The sequence below is a fragment of the Nelumbo nucifera genome, chromosome 3 (genome assembly GCF_055504915.1).
Source record: "Nelumbo nucifera cultivar China Antique chromosome 3, China Antique-T2T, whole genome shotgun sequence".
NCBI classification, from domain to species: domain Eukaryota; kingdom Viridiplantae; phylum Streptophyta; class Magnoliopsida; order Proteales; family Nelumbonaceae; genus Nelumbo; species Nelumbo nucifera.
The window spans coordinates 1,009,026-1,024,487 of NC_142651.1; the positions used below are offsets into that span (position 1 = coordinate 1,009,026).

The 15,462-nt window shown below is 36.8% G+C and overlaps 1 protein-coding gene across 1 annotated transcript; it reads left to right on the plus strand.

Moving 5' to 3' along the window:
• Window positions 1-1,852: 1,852 nt before the first annotated feature.
• LOC104592714 (retinoblastoma-related protein-like) lies at window positions 1,853-15,269 on the plus strand. Its single transcript, XM_010252173.3, has 19 exons — window positions 1,853-2,024; window positions 2,214-2,376; window positions 2,513-2,617; window positions 2,764-2,906; window positions 2,997-3,093; window positions 3,210-3,256; window positions 5,287-5,482; window positions 5,701-5,767; window positions 5,879-6,058; window positions 6,382-6,575; window positions 6,686-7,568; window positions 7,833-7,992; window positions 8,075-8,147; window positions 8,746-8,922; window positions 9,017-9,136; window positions 9,219-9,360; window positions 9,494-9,606; window positions 14,671-14,786; window positions 14,878-15,269. Exons 2-19 carry the CDS (start codon window positions 2,287-2,289, stop codon window positions 15,041-15,043), a joined length of 3,069 nt encoding a protein of 1,022 aa, XP_010250475.1. The 5' UTR covers window positions 1,853-2,024; window positions 2,214-2,286; the 3' UTR covers window positions 15,044-15,269.
• The last annotated feature ends 193 nt before the right edge of the window (window positions 15,270-15,462 follow it).

Below are 15,462 nucleotides of genomic sequence, written 5' to 3' on the forward strand. Positions count from 1 at the left end.
ATTCCTTTCCCCTTTTTTGGGGAATGAAATCACATTCCAACTGATTCTAATTTTCATTTTAATTCCTATCTGAAAAATAGAGCATTTCAATTCCAACTATAAACCCAAGAATCCTAAAGTTTAATGGGTTGGTTTCCAATCTTTAGGGCATTAGCTTTTAGCCCCCTTGATGAACAAATGATGATTCTACATTGCTATCCTACTTGATTTTTTTTTTCTTTTCTTTTTGTGACACTACAAATTAGTTATTCGATAGACTGGATTAATTGTTCTTAGGCCTCAATTAATCAACTCAGTATCACTAATAGTCTTATCGGTTTGATTCAAACTGGAGCATACCTAGTAAGATCCCTGATGAATGAGCTTTAGCTACTCGATCACAGTTAGAAAATGGTACGACAGGCCCAAAGTTGAAATTTGTTTGGACAAATATCACGAAACCGAACGGCGAGGTCTACGGCAAAATTGCATTATACTCATTTTTGTGAATTAGACTCCATAGTCCATCTATTTGGTGCAGGGCTGAACGTAATTAAATTCTGGTTCAGGTTTGACGTTTTTTTTCTCAGTGTTTTTAAACCGGTTGACCCAAATGATTGGACTGTTTGAATCAGAAATCGATAAAAGTATAGGTTTTGTTTTAGTGCCGATTGAACAATCTCTTAATCAGAAATCGATAAAAGTATAGGTTTTGTTTTAGTGCCGATTGAACAATCTCTTATTAATAACCATTGAATTGGTCAGTAAACCATTTAACCAAACAATCTGATCGTTGAACCATTCGACCTAGGCAATGGTTTGCAGTCTAATGCGTTTTATTTAAATTTTTCAAAAAATAAAAAATAAAAAAATAAAGAAAAACATAGAGAGGCAAGATCGATCTCAGATCTGAGAGAGAGAGATCTAAGAGATGCATCGCCACTACAGGTCACCCACACTTTTGCTTCCTCCCCCCTCCTCTTCCTTCTTCTTCTTCTCTTTTCCCTTCTCTGAGCCGACAGACGTTACAAACCCTCCTTTCACTCTTGTTCTCATGCGGTCATGCCCCTTTCTTATAACATTTATATCCCATCCTACCCTAATATTATAATCCAATGGGTAGGATTAGATATATATTTGAAACGTTTGAATGACTTGACTCAAATAGTCGAACTGTCAACTTAAAAACCAGTGGTCAAAATGATTCATTTTCTAAACAATCTTGATTTTTAGAAGTTCAGGATCTTAAAGTGCCACCATCCGAAAATATAGGGTATCTCCTGTATTTGCCTTTTTTCAACGGATCATCCAATTTTTTTCTTTATTCTTTTGAAGCCAGCAAGGCAATTCTATTCAACAATAAAGTTTAATACAAGTCATGTTCCTTTTTGCTAGTAGAATACAAGAAATCAGAGCAAATGGACCAAATGAAACAGGTATTAATCAAGCAGCCCAGTTGAGCAAGAATTGAATAACTAGGGTGAAACCATGCATTAGGTGTCGTGCAGCCCGCGATAAAGCCAAGAAGGTTCTCACTATAGCCAATTAGCCATCCAACAGTAGCTTGGCAATAAAAAGAACGTCACTCTCAAGACGAAAAGAAGATGGCCAGGCGAGGCCCGAGTTAGCAACTCGGGTTGGGCTTACTGTCCCAGATTCCCCCCACCGAGGCCCCGGGTAATTTTCACAGTTACCGAGAAACCGGGTTAGTGTTCCGACTCACTCTTGACGATCGCAACGGTAGATTTCCAAATTCCAACTGCTGTCCTCAAGGGAACGAAATTTGGCGGTAAAAGGACGAATCACTTTACACGTGTCAAATTTTAATTGGTTCACTATGTATGGATGGTCTGGTATCGTATATGATGGACTCATAGATGTATATGACAATGCCATGTTTTCCCGCGCGAGAGCACGGAGGGTTTCCGAAGGAAGCCAGAGGAAGGGAGAGAGAGAGAGAGGGTTTTGCAATTTGCATTTGAGCTCGAGCCCCTCGTTCCAGTCGATCAGAGGAGGCGTTCTTCGATTCCGAATTCGTCGAAAAGGTAGGGCTTCTCTGGCTCATTGCAAATAGATACTCAGCTGTTGAGATTCGTGAAAACTGAAATCGGAGATCGGAGATCGATGATCGATTTTGCTTGTTTCAACAATATGTTGATCTTTTTCTTTTCTTCTGTATTTTTTTAATATATTCTTTGGACTTAAAGTCTGCGTTGCTTGTTTTTTCTCTGAAGAGTGAAGTAATGGTGATAGATCTTAAGAGCGAGGGAAACATAGTTTGAAACTGTGACCTTAGCTGCGCTGAAGATGGAGGAAGCAAAACCCCTCATTTCGACGAATAATTCACATTACAGCGATGACGATGGCATGGAAGCTCGGTTTACGGAGCTCTGCAAGGTTTTCTCTACTGATTGTTAATTTCTTCAGAATTCTCTCAGCGATTTTTTTTTTTTTTTACGGCTTATTGTTTGAAAAATTTGCCTTCTACTTCCACCACTTCTACTTGATCCATGAATTTGGAATCTGGTTGTAGAGCGGATTATCCCTCGGCGAAAGAGTATTTTCTGAAGCTATGAAGTTGCTCAGAGAAAGCAAACACCTTCTGTTGGCAAATATGTCCGCTGTTGGAAGCGGATCGGTAATATTCCCTTTTCTCGCAATTAAAACATTGTCTTAATTTGAGTTTAGTTTATTTTTGTTTATGCAGACTCTTCGACTTCATTGTTTTGAAATTCGACTTTTGTCGTAACTTGATTTGGTTGGACTTGATGTTCTGATTCACAGCCCGAAGAAATCGAACGGTTCTGGTTTGCATTTATTTTGTACTCTGTGAAGAGACTAAGCGAGGAGAATACTGAGACGATGGGAGGGGAATGTTCTCAGAATGGTTTTAATTTGTGCCAAATACTGAGGGTGGCAAAGCTGAAGTATATCTTACTCCAATCTAGTTGTGATTCATGAATTATTTCCCCTTACTGTTTTAGTTTTGTTTGACTTTATTGCTTTATGTTTTACAGTGTTGTGGATTTCTTCAAAGAAATGCCACAGTTCTTTATCAAAGTCGGTCCAATTCTAAGAAACCTCTATGGCATAGATTGGGAGAAGAGGCTAGAGGTATGCCATTTGGAGAGTTGGATATGAGAAATTGTAGTATAATATGTGCATAAGCTCATGCTACGACCTAATTCAATGTTTCCTTCTAATTCTTTGTTTACTTTTTCTGAAATTAGGCTAAAGAGCTACAGACCAATTTTGTGCACTTGAGCCTTCTAAGCAAGTAAGTATCCTTTTCTACATTGCTTTTAGTTGTGGGAAATTCTTGATGAGAATTTTGGCTGCTGAACACATTCCTTGGCTCTAAAATTATTCACTCTCTTGTATGACCTTCTTTCTGATTCCTTTTTAGTACACTAACTAATAGTCTTTTTTCTTTTCTGTTGTCAATAACTTCTACAAGAAAGATTGGAAAAAAGCATACAGTTTTGTTATTTCTTATTTTTATAAGGATGGGGTATGTTCTCAAGAGCCTATTGCCACAACTATGTTATTCCTTTTCGTTTTTCTTCCATTTTTTTTCTGTTCAAAACCAAATCTTCAATTGCACATACCCGTTTCTTGGAGAACTGTGTTAAATGAAATGTCATAAAAGAATTAAATAGACCCAGTAGCCTATAACATGCTGCTTCTGCCTCCTAAAAGCCTAGACAATATGTATATATACATGAAAATACAGTGGCATCATAATAGCAGTTTGTATAGATGCATATATCTGCTATAAGAAAAAGAGATGGTTCAGTGATGTGATTGCTCCAACAATAAATTCATACAATACCCTCCAAACTCATGCACTGGATATGGAAACCATGTGCCATAGACTTGTTTCTGTCTCTCTATTTATTTTTTCTTTGTCAAGCCATATTTAAATATCTTGGAGTTCTGAGCAATATAAAAATCCAGGAATATTCATGTGATGATAACATATCTCTATATAACCAGATCATGGGGCAGCAATTGGAATGGGATCAATTGCCAAATATGAGTAAAGTCTTTTAGAGGCATTGGTTGAATAAATTGATACAAATTTTTTGAATGCTTGTTTTTAGAGGGAGGGAGACTCTTTGCAAATGGGTTTGTTATATGGAAGAGTCTTTTCATTATGAATGCGCCCATTATGGATGGCATTGTAGGGTCAGGAAAACACAGTTGTATTTGGGCCCTAGGGTCGGGAAAACACAATGCTGGCCTATAGTCATGGGATGTGAGGAAATGGACCCCAATTACTGATCAGAAAAAAGGTAAGTGGATCCCAATTAAGCAAATAAAAGGAACTAAGATCCAACCACCCTCTATAAAAAGGTTTTGCTGTTAAACCTAAGTGACTAGATTATGCTTAAAATTTAGGAGCTTTCTGAAAGAGCATATGCATAGAAATCCATATACATGTTTGTTGTATGTATGTGTGTTATGTATATAATTAGTCATTTAGTTAATTTTAGAAAATAATTAGAATATTTAGGTAATTACACAATAAAAGCATGTGCAGACCATAAAAGGATATTTTCCTTGCACTAAATTCTATATGCATGTGAAACACCAATAAATGGATCAGATACCCCACTCCTTGAGAGAATACACAATCTCTTTTACCATATAAACTTGACCAAATTAGTTTGTATACCTGTGCAGACATATCATGGATGGTGGGCATTTGGTGTCTTGTCAATTTTATAGAGCCAACAATGATTCATTTCTGTGGTTCTACATTTAATGATGTCATGCAACAAGGGGGCAAGAGTGGAAGGCCTGATTTGACACTTAAATATGATTTTCTAGTTGGAAAATATTTTTTTTGTGCAAACCATGCTTTCAGATGGATTTTTCTCTTGCAAAAAAAAAAAAAAAACCAAAAAAATCCTCCTGAATGAGAGTGGTGATCCATATGGGCTGATTAGGTTACTAAGTGTCTAACGTTTTACTTGTTACCAATAAAAATAGCATGATTTGCTATGATGGAGCTCATTTCAAATGCAATCCTGAAAATTTTGGAAATTCTTCCAGTGGTTTAATGTGGCTTCACTCTTAGATAATAGTGGGTTCAAGTAAAATCATCTAGGCCAATATTTCAGGTAGCTATGTTTCATCTTCTATTTCAGACTCTCTGTATTGTATCATTGCATTGCACTCAATGTCTCTTTCAGTATGTACCTTGCTTAATTTACCTCTGTTACATTTAGTTTCTGAGCTTGCTTTTCTTTTATCCTCATAAAAAGTTTTAACTTTGGGCTGCATCCCTATCCTGGCATGTAGGCACTACAAAAATGCATACCAGGAGTTCTTCTTGACAAGTGACGCAAATGTTGATAAAGGGCCAGTTGTTCGCCCTACAGGTTATGTATCAGATTACCATCAGTTTGGATGGTTGCTGTTCTTAGCACTCCGTGTCCATGCATTTAGCCGGTTCAAAGACCTGGTGACCTGCACTAATGGTTTGGTTTCAATATTGGTCAGTTGCAATCTTGTGTCACTTAACAACATTAATTAGATTAATTTATTAGTATGTTTCGTTTAGTATGTTATGCAATCAGAGATTATATTGAACGATTCCATTGTTTGCTTGTCATTTTTTCTTTTTTCACTAGGATGTCTTTACCTTTTTTTGTAACATCAAACTACCTATCAAAAATAAAATATGCCTTTAATATGTCATGTAATTTGTGATAGGCCATCTTGATCCTACATGTTCCTGTCCACCTCAGGAAGTTCTCTATCCGTGATTCCCCTCGATTTGGTAATGATATTGCAGTTTTATGGACACAAATTGTGTACATCTCTATCTGATTTTATCTTTCTCTAGCTTTCACATTGTCATTTGACATTACACCTTTGATGTTTGGTTCAGTTAGAAAAGGAAACAAAGGTGTGGACCTTCTTACATCCCTTTGCAGCATTTATCATACATCAGAAGATGAGTTGAAAAGAACAATGGAGAAAGCCAATAACTTAATAGTGGATATCTTGAAGAAGAGACCCTGTTTGGCATCAGAATGCAAAACTGTAAACCTGGATTATATTGACACAGGTTATTCTTTCAAATCTGTTTTCATTTCATTGGACTCTTTTTTTCACCCCAATTAAAGTTCTTTTTTTTTTATAGTTAACAGGTATCATTTCATTAATATAAACAAAAATGTACAGAGATGAACGAGTGGGGTATGGCTACCCCTATGAGATAAAAGTTAATACAATTGAGCCCAAAGTAATTGTTCCCTGACAACCCCCTGTCTATCTAATCAGCAATCCCCTTAGAATCCCTAGGAGCCCAATGAAAGCATACTGTCATATCCCTTAAGAACCACTTTATCTTCTTCACCCCAATTAAAGTTCTTATCCTTTTCATTGCAGAAGGGTTGACCTATTTTGAAGATTTAATGGAAGATTCATCTTTGTCAGCAAGTTTAACCATTCTAGAGAAAGATTATGATGAAGCTATTCATAACAAAGGAGAACTAGATGAGAGAATGTTTGTTAATGATGAAGACAGCTTACTTGGTACAGGAAGCTTGTCAGGAGGTGGAATGAGTATTTGTGGAGCAAAGGTACTGTTGCTATTGTTGCCATCATTGTTGTTTACTGAACAAAGAGTGCAAATTATGCTAATTCAGAAATGACTTAAGTTTTAATAATTTTTGTACACCCAATTGCACAGAGGAAGATTGATGCAATATCCTCCCCAGTGAAGACAATAACAAGTCCACTATCTCCCCCATGCTCACCTTTTGCTTCACCTGCAAAAAGTAGTATAGTTGGTGCTAACTTGAAGATCACACTTACACCAGTAAGCATGGCAATGACAACAGCAAAATGGCTCCGGACCATAATCAGTCCACTTCCTTCAAAACCTTCAGCAGAACTGGAACGCTTTCTTTCATCATGCGACAGAGATGTAACTGCAGATGTAATACGTAGGGCCCGTATCATATTGGAGGCTATTTTCCCAAGTAGTGCTCTTGGGGAGCGGTCAGTCACTGGGAGCCTGCCAAGTGCAAACCTTATGGACAGAATATGGGCAGAGCAGAGAAGAATGGAAGCTCTGAAATTATATTATAGGGTCCTGGAAGCAATGTGTAGAGCAGAAGCTCAAATATTGCATGGTGGTAACTTAACCTCTTTGCTAACAAATGAGAGGTTTCACAGATGTATGCTAGCTTGTTCGGCAGAATTGGTTTTAGCAACACACAAGACAGTTACTATGCTGTTCCCTGCGGTTTTGGAGAGAACTGGCATCACTGCTTTTGATTTGAGCAAGGTGATAGAGAGTTTCATTAGGCATGAGGAATCCCTTCCAAGGGAACTGAGGAGGCATTTAAATTCTTTGGAAGAAAGGCTTTTAGAGAGCATGGTATGGGAAAAGGGGTCTTCCATGTATAATTCTTTGATTGTTGCAAGACCAACACTTTCTGCAGAAATAAACCGAATGGGATTATTAGCAGAACCTATGCCATCACTTGATGCTATCGCAGTGCAGAACAATGTTTCATGTGGAGGCTTGCCTCCCCTTCCATCTTTTCAGAAGCATGAAACTTCACTAGGTAGGTGCTATTAAAATTTTCATCTGAAGATCCTGAACCATCTCCCTACATATTAATCTCTATTTTTTGTACATGTGTTTTTTATATTTGTCAGTTTACCATGGATTAGAAAAACTTCTATAACCACTTCACTGAATTATTATTATTTTTTTGAGATACTACTGCTTTAGGAATATCCTGGAAGCTAATGGAATAGTTTGGAACATTCCCTTTTTTCTGTAAAATTACGAGTCTTCTGGTCTAATTTTCCATTCATTTTTTTAGGTCAAAATGGAGATATTCGCTCTCCAAAGAGATCGTGTGGTGAGCGCCGGAATGTTTTGGTAGAATGCAATTCCTTCACTTCCCCTGTGAAGGATCGCCTCTTGGCCTTGAATAGCCTTAAGCCAAAGCTGCCACCACCTTTACAGTCTGCTTTTGCCAGGTAACAATCTACTTATGGAGAAGTAATTAGCAACTCTGTCCATTTTATGTGCCTTATTTAATGGTTTGGTTGGCCTTTACAGCCCAACACGGCCAAACCCAGGAGGAGGAGGGGAAACATGTGCTGAGACAGGAATCAATGTGTTTTTCAGCAAGGTATACCTCATTACAATTCTGATGTCAGCTATTTGCTGCCTTTATTTTATTTTTCCTGGTGATCAATATTTAAGGTATCATTAAAAGAAAAGGGAAAAATGAAATCTACCAGAAGAGGAAACGGTTCTGAGAGAAGACCAAGATACCCCAAAGAAAAAAAACTTCTATTATGAGAGGAGAATGGAAATTTAAGGCATCCATTGATTAGGCTTTGAACATGACCAACTGGCTACTATCTTAAATTCTGTTATGGGTAGGACACTAAATCAGTTTTCAAAATTAGAAATTTAAGTTATTTAGGTCAGTAAAGGTTACACAAAATGAAAATTGATGATGTTGAGTGTAATCTTTACTGTCCTCACCCACTTCAGAATTTAAGTTATTTAGGTCAGTTGTAACCTTTACTGTCCTCACCCACTTCCCTTCCTACCTCACCCACTGTCCTCTTTTTAAACCCATCCATAAGACTCTTGATTTGCACACATCTCTTGGTATTTTATAATTTTTGTTTGACAATGTAAACAGTGTTAAGTGCAGTTAAACAGACACAAGTAATGTGAAATTTCTTTATTTGACATCATATTGTTTTGCTTTGTAGATTGTGAAGTTAGCTGCTGTCAGAATCAGTGGCTTGGTTGAAAGGTTACAACTGTCTCAGCAGATAAGGGAAAGTGTTTATTGTCTTGTTCAACAGATCCTTAGTCAGCGGACAACTCTTTTCTTTAACCGGCATATTGACCAAATTATCCTCTGTAGTTTATATGGAGTAGCAAAGGTCTGCAACTAAATATGTCTTAGAGCATAACTGCATAAATGGTCTTTTTTGTTTTCCATTTTGTTTATCTTATCCTATGTGTTCTGTCTTGCAGATTTCTCAATTAAACCTGACCTTTAGGGAAATCATTTCCAACTACAGGAAGCAACCACAGTGTAAACCTCAAGTTTTCCGCAGTGTCTTTGTTGATTGGTCATCTGCAAAGCGCAATGGGGTATATATCTTGAATTTTGCTCTTTTAGTTCTTCATATGAATTTTCTAATGAAGTATGTGCCTCTATGTTCATTGGAAACAGAAAACAGGGCAGGAGCACGTTGATATTATCACATTTTACAATGAAATTTTTATTCCGGCTGTAAAACCTCTTCTGGTGGAGCTTGGTCCTGCTGGAGCATTACCAAGAAGTAATCGAGTTCCTGAAACCAACAACACTGATGGTATGTTCTCTCTTCTTCTCTGCAAGTTAATATTGAATTCTTTGTCTGGTCAAGTTTCTTTCTTCCAAGGAGAAGGCAAAAATGAAGGAAAAGAATAAAACTCCTTAGTTTTCTTTTCTTGTTTGTTAATTAGGACAATGCCCTGGATCACCTAGGTTGACTCCATTTCCAAGTCTCCCTGACATGTCTCCAAAGAAAGTATCTGCAGCACATAATGTCTATGTGTCTCCTCTGCGCTCTTCAAAGGTATATCTTATTTGGCTTCTTTATTTAATCTGAATATTTTTTTCTTTCTCAGGACTTGATACCATGCTCTCTTGAACTTTTGATTCTCAATTTCTTTGGTTACTTCTTTAGTATAGCCTTTCTTGAATTAATTTTTGGATTTATGGTTTAAATCTTCAACCCTTAGTCTGATTCCTACTTGGATGCTAAATAGTTTTTAGTCTATTTTAGGACTCACGCCCTGACAGCCAACATTCATATGAAAATCAGAACTAAGAGCTAACTTTCAATGGAAAGATGGGAAGCTAACAGCTTGGCAGACACACTGGTCAAAAAGGGAGTAAATAGAAAGCAATTTTTTTTGGAAGTGACCAATAGGAAAACAGGCCTTTGTACATAATACTTAGAAGGGTGTGTAAAAGTTAGGTAGCTGTGGAGCTACAGCAATGAAAAGAAAAAATTTAAATGGCTGAGTAGGGATATTGAGGTGAAGTGCAGCTGGGTGAAGAGAAGTGCTAACTCAATGGCTGATGGGTTAGCCAAGCAAGGGGCGCTTAAGGAATCTATGTTTTGGGCTAATTTTAGCTTTCTTCTTTGTTCCTTTGTTGTGGGGGAGTTAAGATAGTTTACCTCCCCTTTCTTGTACTTAAAGTTTCACAAATCTTATTATTTAATAAAGCATTTTGTTACTGATAAAAAAAAAGTTAGGTAGCTGTGGCTTCTGAGGTACCTTGTGATGCCTCGACATCTTATACTTTTGTAAATACAACTTTTGTAAACCTCCAAGTGGTGATTTTTTTTTTCAAGTTGAATTTTGATGGGAGCTGTTTTGGTAATCCAGGTGGTGCTAGAATGGGAGGGGTAATAAGAAATAGTGAAGGAAAATTGGTGTTCTTGTTTTCTGGGCCCATGGGGCAAGGGGACTCAATGGGTGCAGAACTAAAGGCTGCTGTTTTTGGGGTCCAAAAGGCATGGGAAATCAAGGTTCAAGATTTTGCAACGTATCGGGCCATATCGGCCAATACGTATTGTTCCAACAAGAGCTTGATACTCGGAATGTGTAGAAATCAGCCGTTCCATTTCTTTTCGTATGTATCACGCTGATACGGGCCCGTATCGGGCTATTTTGGCTTTGTATCGGCTGATACAAGCCCGAAACAGTCCAATACACTTGATTTATTTCGGGTGCCCTTCATTCATTAATCTCATCGATTACTCCTATATTTAAGTCTAGCTTTTTGTTTTGTTAATTAGTTAATTACTCTTACTTTAATTTTAAATTTGAATTTTAGTGCCTAATTCAAATTCTCTCATTAATTCTGCTAATTAATGATCTTCTCTCATAATTTGTTTTATTAGTACAAAAACTACAAACTTTAACAATAGGAAGATTCGAGCGTTAGTTACCAGGTTTTGACAACTGTAAGCTCACTACTAGGCCACATGATGTGGGCACCGGCAGCAACAGCAGTAATTTAGTGCGGCAGCAGTAGTAATTTAGTGTTCTCAGCAGCAACAATTTAGTGTTCTCATCCTATCTTATCTATTCAGTATTCTTACCTTATCTGCTTTCAGTAGCAGGGATTAGTAGGAGTCTTATCTATTCAGTTATCTTATCTTATCAGTTCAGTAGGATAGATTAAGGGAGTCTTATCTTATCTAATTACAGTTCTTATCTTATCTTATCAGTTCAATAGGATAGATTAAGGAAGTCTTATCTTATCTTATCAGTTCAGTCTTATCTTATCAGTTTAATAGGATAGAGTAGTAGATTAGCAAGGAGTCTTCCTAAAAGTAGGATTCTACCTCTTGTAATCTCCTATTTAAGGAGCTGATATTATTCAATAAACATATCGAAAATTTCAGTCAAGAAAGAGAGCAAGGAGAGTTAGGTGATCTCTTGGACAAATCACCATTAGGGCGCCAAGATAGGTTCATCAAGAGCAGGGAGGAACAAGGGAAAACAGGAGGTTTTCCCCGTGGACCGACCTGTGACGAGATCCTATTCCTGGGCCCATAACACCACACCCATTTGTTTGTTATTGTTGTATGCATTATTATTTTTAAGTAAATTTTCTCTTTTCTTAGTGGGTATTTATTAATAAATGATAGAATTAATTATTAAAATTTATATACTAATAAATATTAAGATAAATTGATGTATACACATTCACATTTTAGTTTTTTTTTGGTTTTCTCACATTTTATTTATTCTATCATTTTTTCAATAGTTACTAATTGTATCCCAATATCTCACACTATATAAACCATTAAATTATGGATTTTTACATTTAAATGACTTATTTACAATCATTTAAAACTTATAATTATTGTTAGTAATATATTTTTTGGGATATGTTTGAATTTCCTAATATGCATATCCAAAGCGTATTTCAATACGTCTCTTAAAATTGTCTTTTCGATACACCTTGCATTTCCGATGCTTTGAACCTTGTGGGAAATAGGGATCAGGAAGTTGTTGATTGAAGGAGATTCAAAGGTGATTATCAATTGGCTGAAAGATAACAGTAAAACTCCATGGTATTTCAGAAATGAGATTAAGAAGTTTAAAAGATTCTCAAAAGACATGCAGGTGAATGTGCAGTGGGTACCTAGATCAGCAAACAGTTTAGCTGATCATTTTGCTAAGCAAGGGGTCAATACAGGGAATTGTTTTTGGGCTCAGCTGTAACTGTAAGAATATGGTTATGCTATTGTCCTAAAGTTTGGGGTAGTTGAGGCCTAGTCATATTGTAAATTTTCTTCCTAAATTAATAAAAGACATCTTTTTTAGCATATTAATAAAAGTGAAAAGTTACCAACAAAAAAATATTCATATGAAAGCCTTTATTGGTGGATCTGACATCTTCTTGTAGCTCATTATGACTAAGTTAGCAGCCTAACACCAAAATAGAACTGCATACTTCACTGAGAGAAAACTGAAGCTCATTATCCAGATCTGGTGATAGAAATCATCAGTGAATTTCCCTATCACTAAAAGAAGGAATCCAGAAGTCAGAGACTGAAATCCCTATCTAAAACATTTGGGGGATCTTCATGGATCTCTCGACACCAACAGGATCAACTAATCTAGCAGCCAACCCTTTGGGAAGGACTCACCATGTCTTCCAGCTGAGGAATATGTTTAAAATCTCTTAGATGTGGGGGCATTTTTATAAATATAGGTTACTTCAATTTTTCTCTTTAATTTTGTCAGGTTGTTTCTATATTTGAATTATCTTGGATTAGTCAATTTTTTTTTTATATTGGTTTCTTTTAGTTGTTCTGATGTTATCCACCTGTTGTACTTGGAAATTGGAATTGCAAGTTAATACATTATTAGGTCTTAGTTTTGTCATCAGGAATTGGCCTGGATGTTGTCAGATCCTAGATCAGGTAGTGGTGCAGTAAGGTTTCCAGGCCCTGGTTTTGTGATGTTTTTTATGGGTTGAATGTGTAAGTTTCCAGTTGAAGCACTAAACTGGTGATACAGCGAGTTTCTGATTTTACCTCCATTCTAGGTTTGAGTCTGAAACTACCTTACTTATGTGTGTCAATTGGCCGGTTGTCCCATTGTCTTCGTGCTCTATGTGTTATCTGTACCCAACATTTTGTACTTAATGACAACAGTCCCTTCTGTTGATTGCTTGGCTTTCACTGGTAGGATTCAATTATGTTACTAATTTAATTTGCTTCTAATATCGCTTCTTATTTCTCCTTTACTACTAAACTGCTTCTTATTAGTAGATTTTTAGCATGTTAGTCCTAGTGTAATGGTAAAATTTTGGGCTGACAAGCACGAGAATGTGGATTCAAGGCTGAAAGCAGCCACTTGTGCAAAAAATGCCAATGGTTAGGTCCATATCCAGTCTGCCCTGTCCCAAGACTCCAGATAGCTGGGGCCAACATTGGGTAATGTTCTTTTTCAGTCCTTAGTTAACTGGACTCCATCAGTTCTCACACTTTAACAGGCTCTTGAATCCCTAGAGTACTAAAATTTCCATAAATCTGTTAATGGCTCGACCCACCATTCCTTCACTTATATCCATTGACAAGCTTCTTTACAGAAATACCATGTATACCTTTTTTTATAACTTTTTATAAGAGCATTCTGTTGCATACTAATTTCAGTCTCTCTAATTCCCTGGTAAAAGCTTTTTGGTTTGAACCCAATAAGGAATGATTTTGAATAATATTACTGTTACACTAAAAAAATAGGTACTAGATTATTTATCAAAAAAAAAAGAAAAGAAAATGGTACTAGATTAGCTCAAGGATGTTTTAAATGTCACCTTCTAGTCACCTTGTTTTCTCCATTCAAGTGGTTCTTTGTTTTCCCTATGTTGACCTGTTGATTAGTCAATAAGCATCACATGGAAGTCATGTTCCCTTAATACAGCTTAAAGCTAGGCATGTGTTGCCTTGAGGTGTATTCCTGCATCCCCAGCCCAATGTCCATCAAATTGAACATAGAAGAGGCATATCCAGCATGCCTGCTTTTAGATAGTAATTGTTTCCTTCTATCCATCATGCCTGCTTTTAGAGAGTAATTGGTTCCTGCTATTTTATCATGCCTGCTTTTAGGGAGTAATTGATTCCTGCTATTTTATCATATCTGCTTTTAGGGAGTAATTGTTTTATTCATCGTACCGGTCGGTTCCTGCTATCCAGCAATCCTCCCTTTTAGAGAGCATTGGTTCCTGCTAGCATGGGGCATACAAGAGAACCACTTCAGCTGTTATCAAATGTCCCTTAAACCTTGTCTGAACTACATGTCGATGGCTACATGAATCTTGTTCCGCCATCCTGCTCTGTTCAGTGCCATATCCATCATCTACCCATATACAATGGAAAGAACCTGAAAAGTTTCTAGTATAACTTGGTCTTGGTATATAGGATAATAGGATAGAGTTTTTCCTTGTGTACTGTGCTCTTGTTACTGGGAAATCCAATTTTCCTTGGACAACTCTAAGCCGTATTTGTTAAGATATTCTGATATGTGACCCAATATTCAATGGGTATGCTTAAAATGCTTGAAAAATCCCTTTTTTGACACTTCAAGTTCTCATTGTTTTGTGTCTGCAGATGGATGCTTTGATATCAAACAGCTCTAAAAGCTATTACGCCTGTGTTGGAGAGAGCACTCATGCTTACCAGAGCCCTTCTAAGGACTTGACTGTCATTAACGACCGCTTGAATGGGTGTGTTAAAAGCTGGATATTATCACATACATTGTTGAAGTTTTTTTAATATCCAGTACAAATGCTGACAATATCCTCTTCCCTTTTCCAGAACACGGAAGGTCAGGGGGGCACTCAACTTTGATGTTGACAATGTTGGTTTGGTAAGTGATTCTTTTGTAATGGGCAGCCTTTATATTCAGAATGGCAGTTCTGCCTCATCTCCAGGTGCTGCTGCTTTAAATCCACCATTGAAATCAGAGCAACCTGAAACGTAACCCGCTTTAGGTCGACCCTCATTCCATGTAAATTCTGTTCTCTTGTTTTTCATTGCTAATCTATACCAAATCTTATGACACGGGGTGCTTGTATGAGCAGCAAGTTACTGTAAAAACACTGCCACCACCCCAAGTGCTATGTATGTTAGATATTTAACTTTCTTCAGCGAGGAGGTCCGGTTCTCACTGGACTTATTTAATAATAATATTCTTCTGTTGCTTGCTATTACGATTGTTCATTCATTTTTATCCAGTTTCCTAGTAAAGCTTGCTGTTCCTAGCCTCTTCTTTTTTTTAGATGGAAGGGGATTTATGATTTGTGATTGCAATTATGAATTTTGTGATTTGTCACGATTAAATAGAAAATACATGCAAAATTGAAATATAATGTTAGAATGCATAACGAAAATTGAAATTTT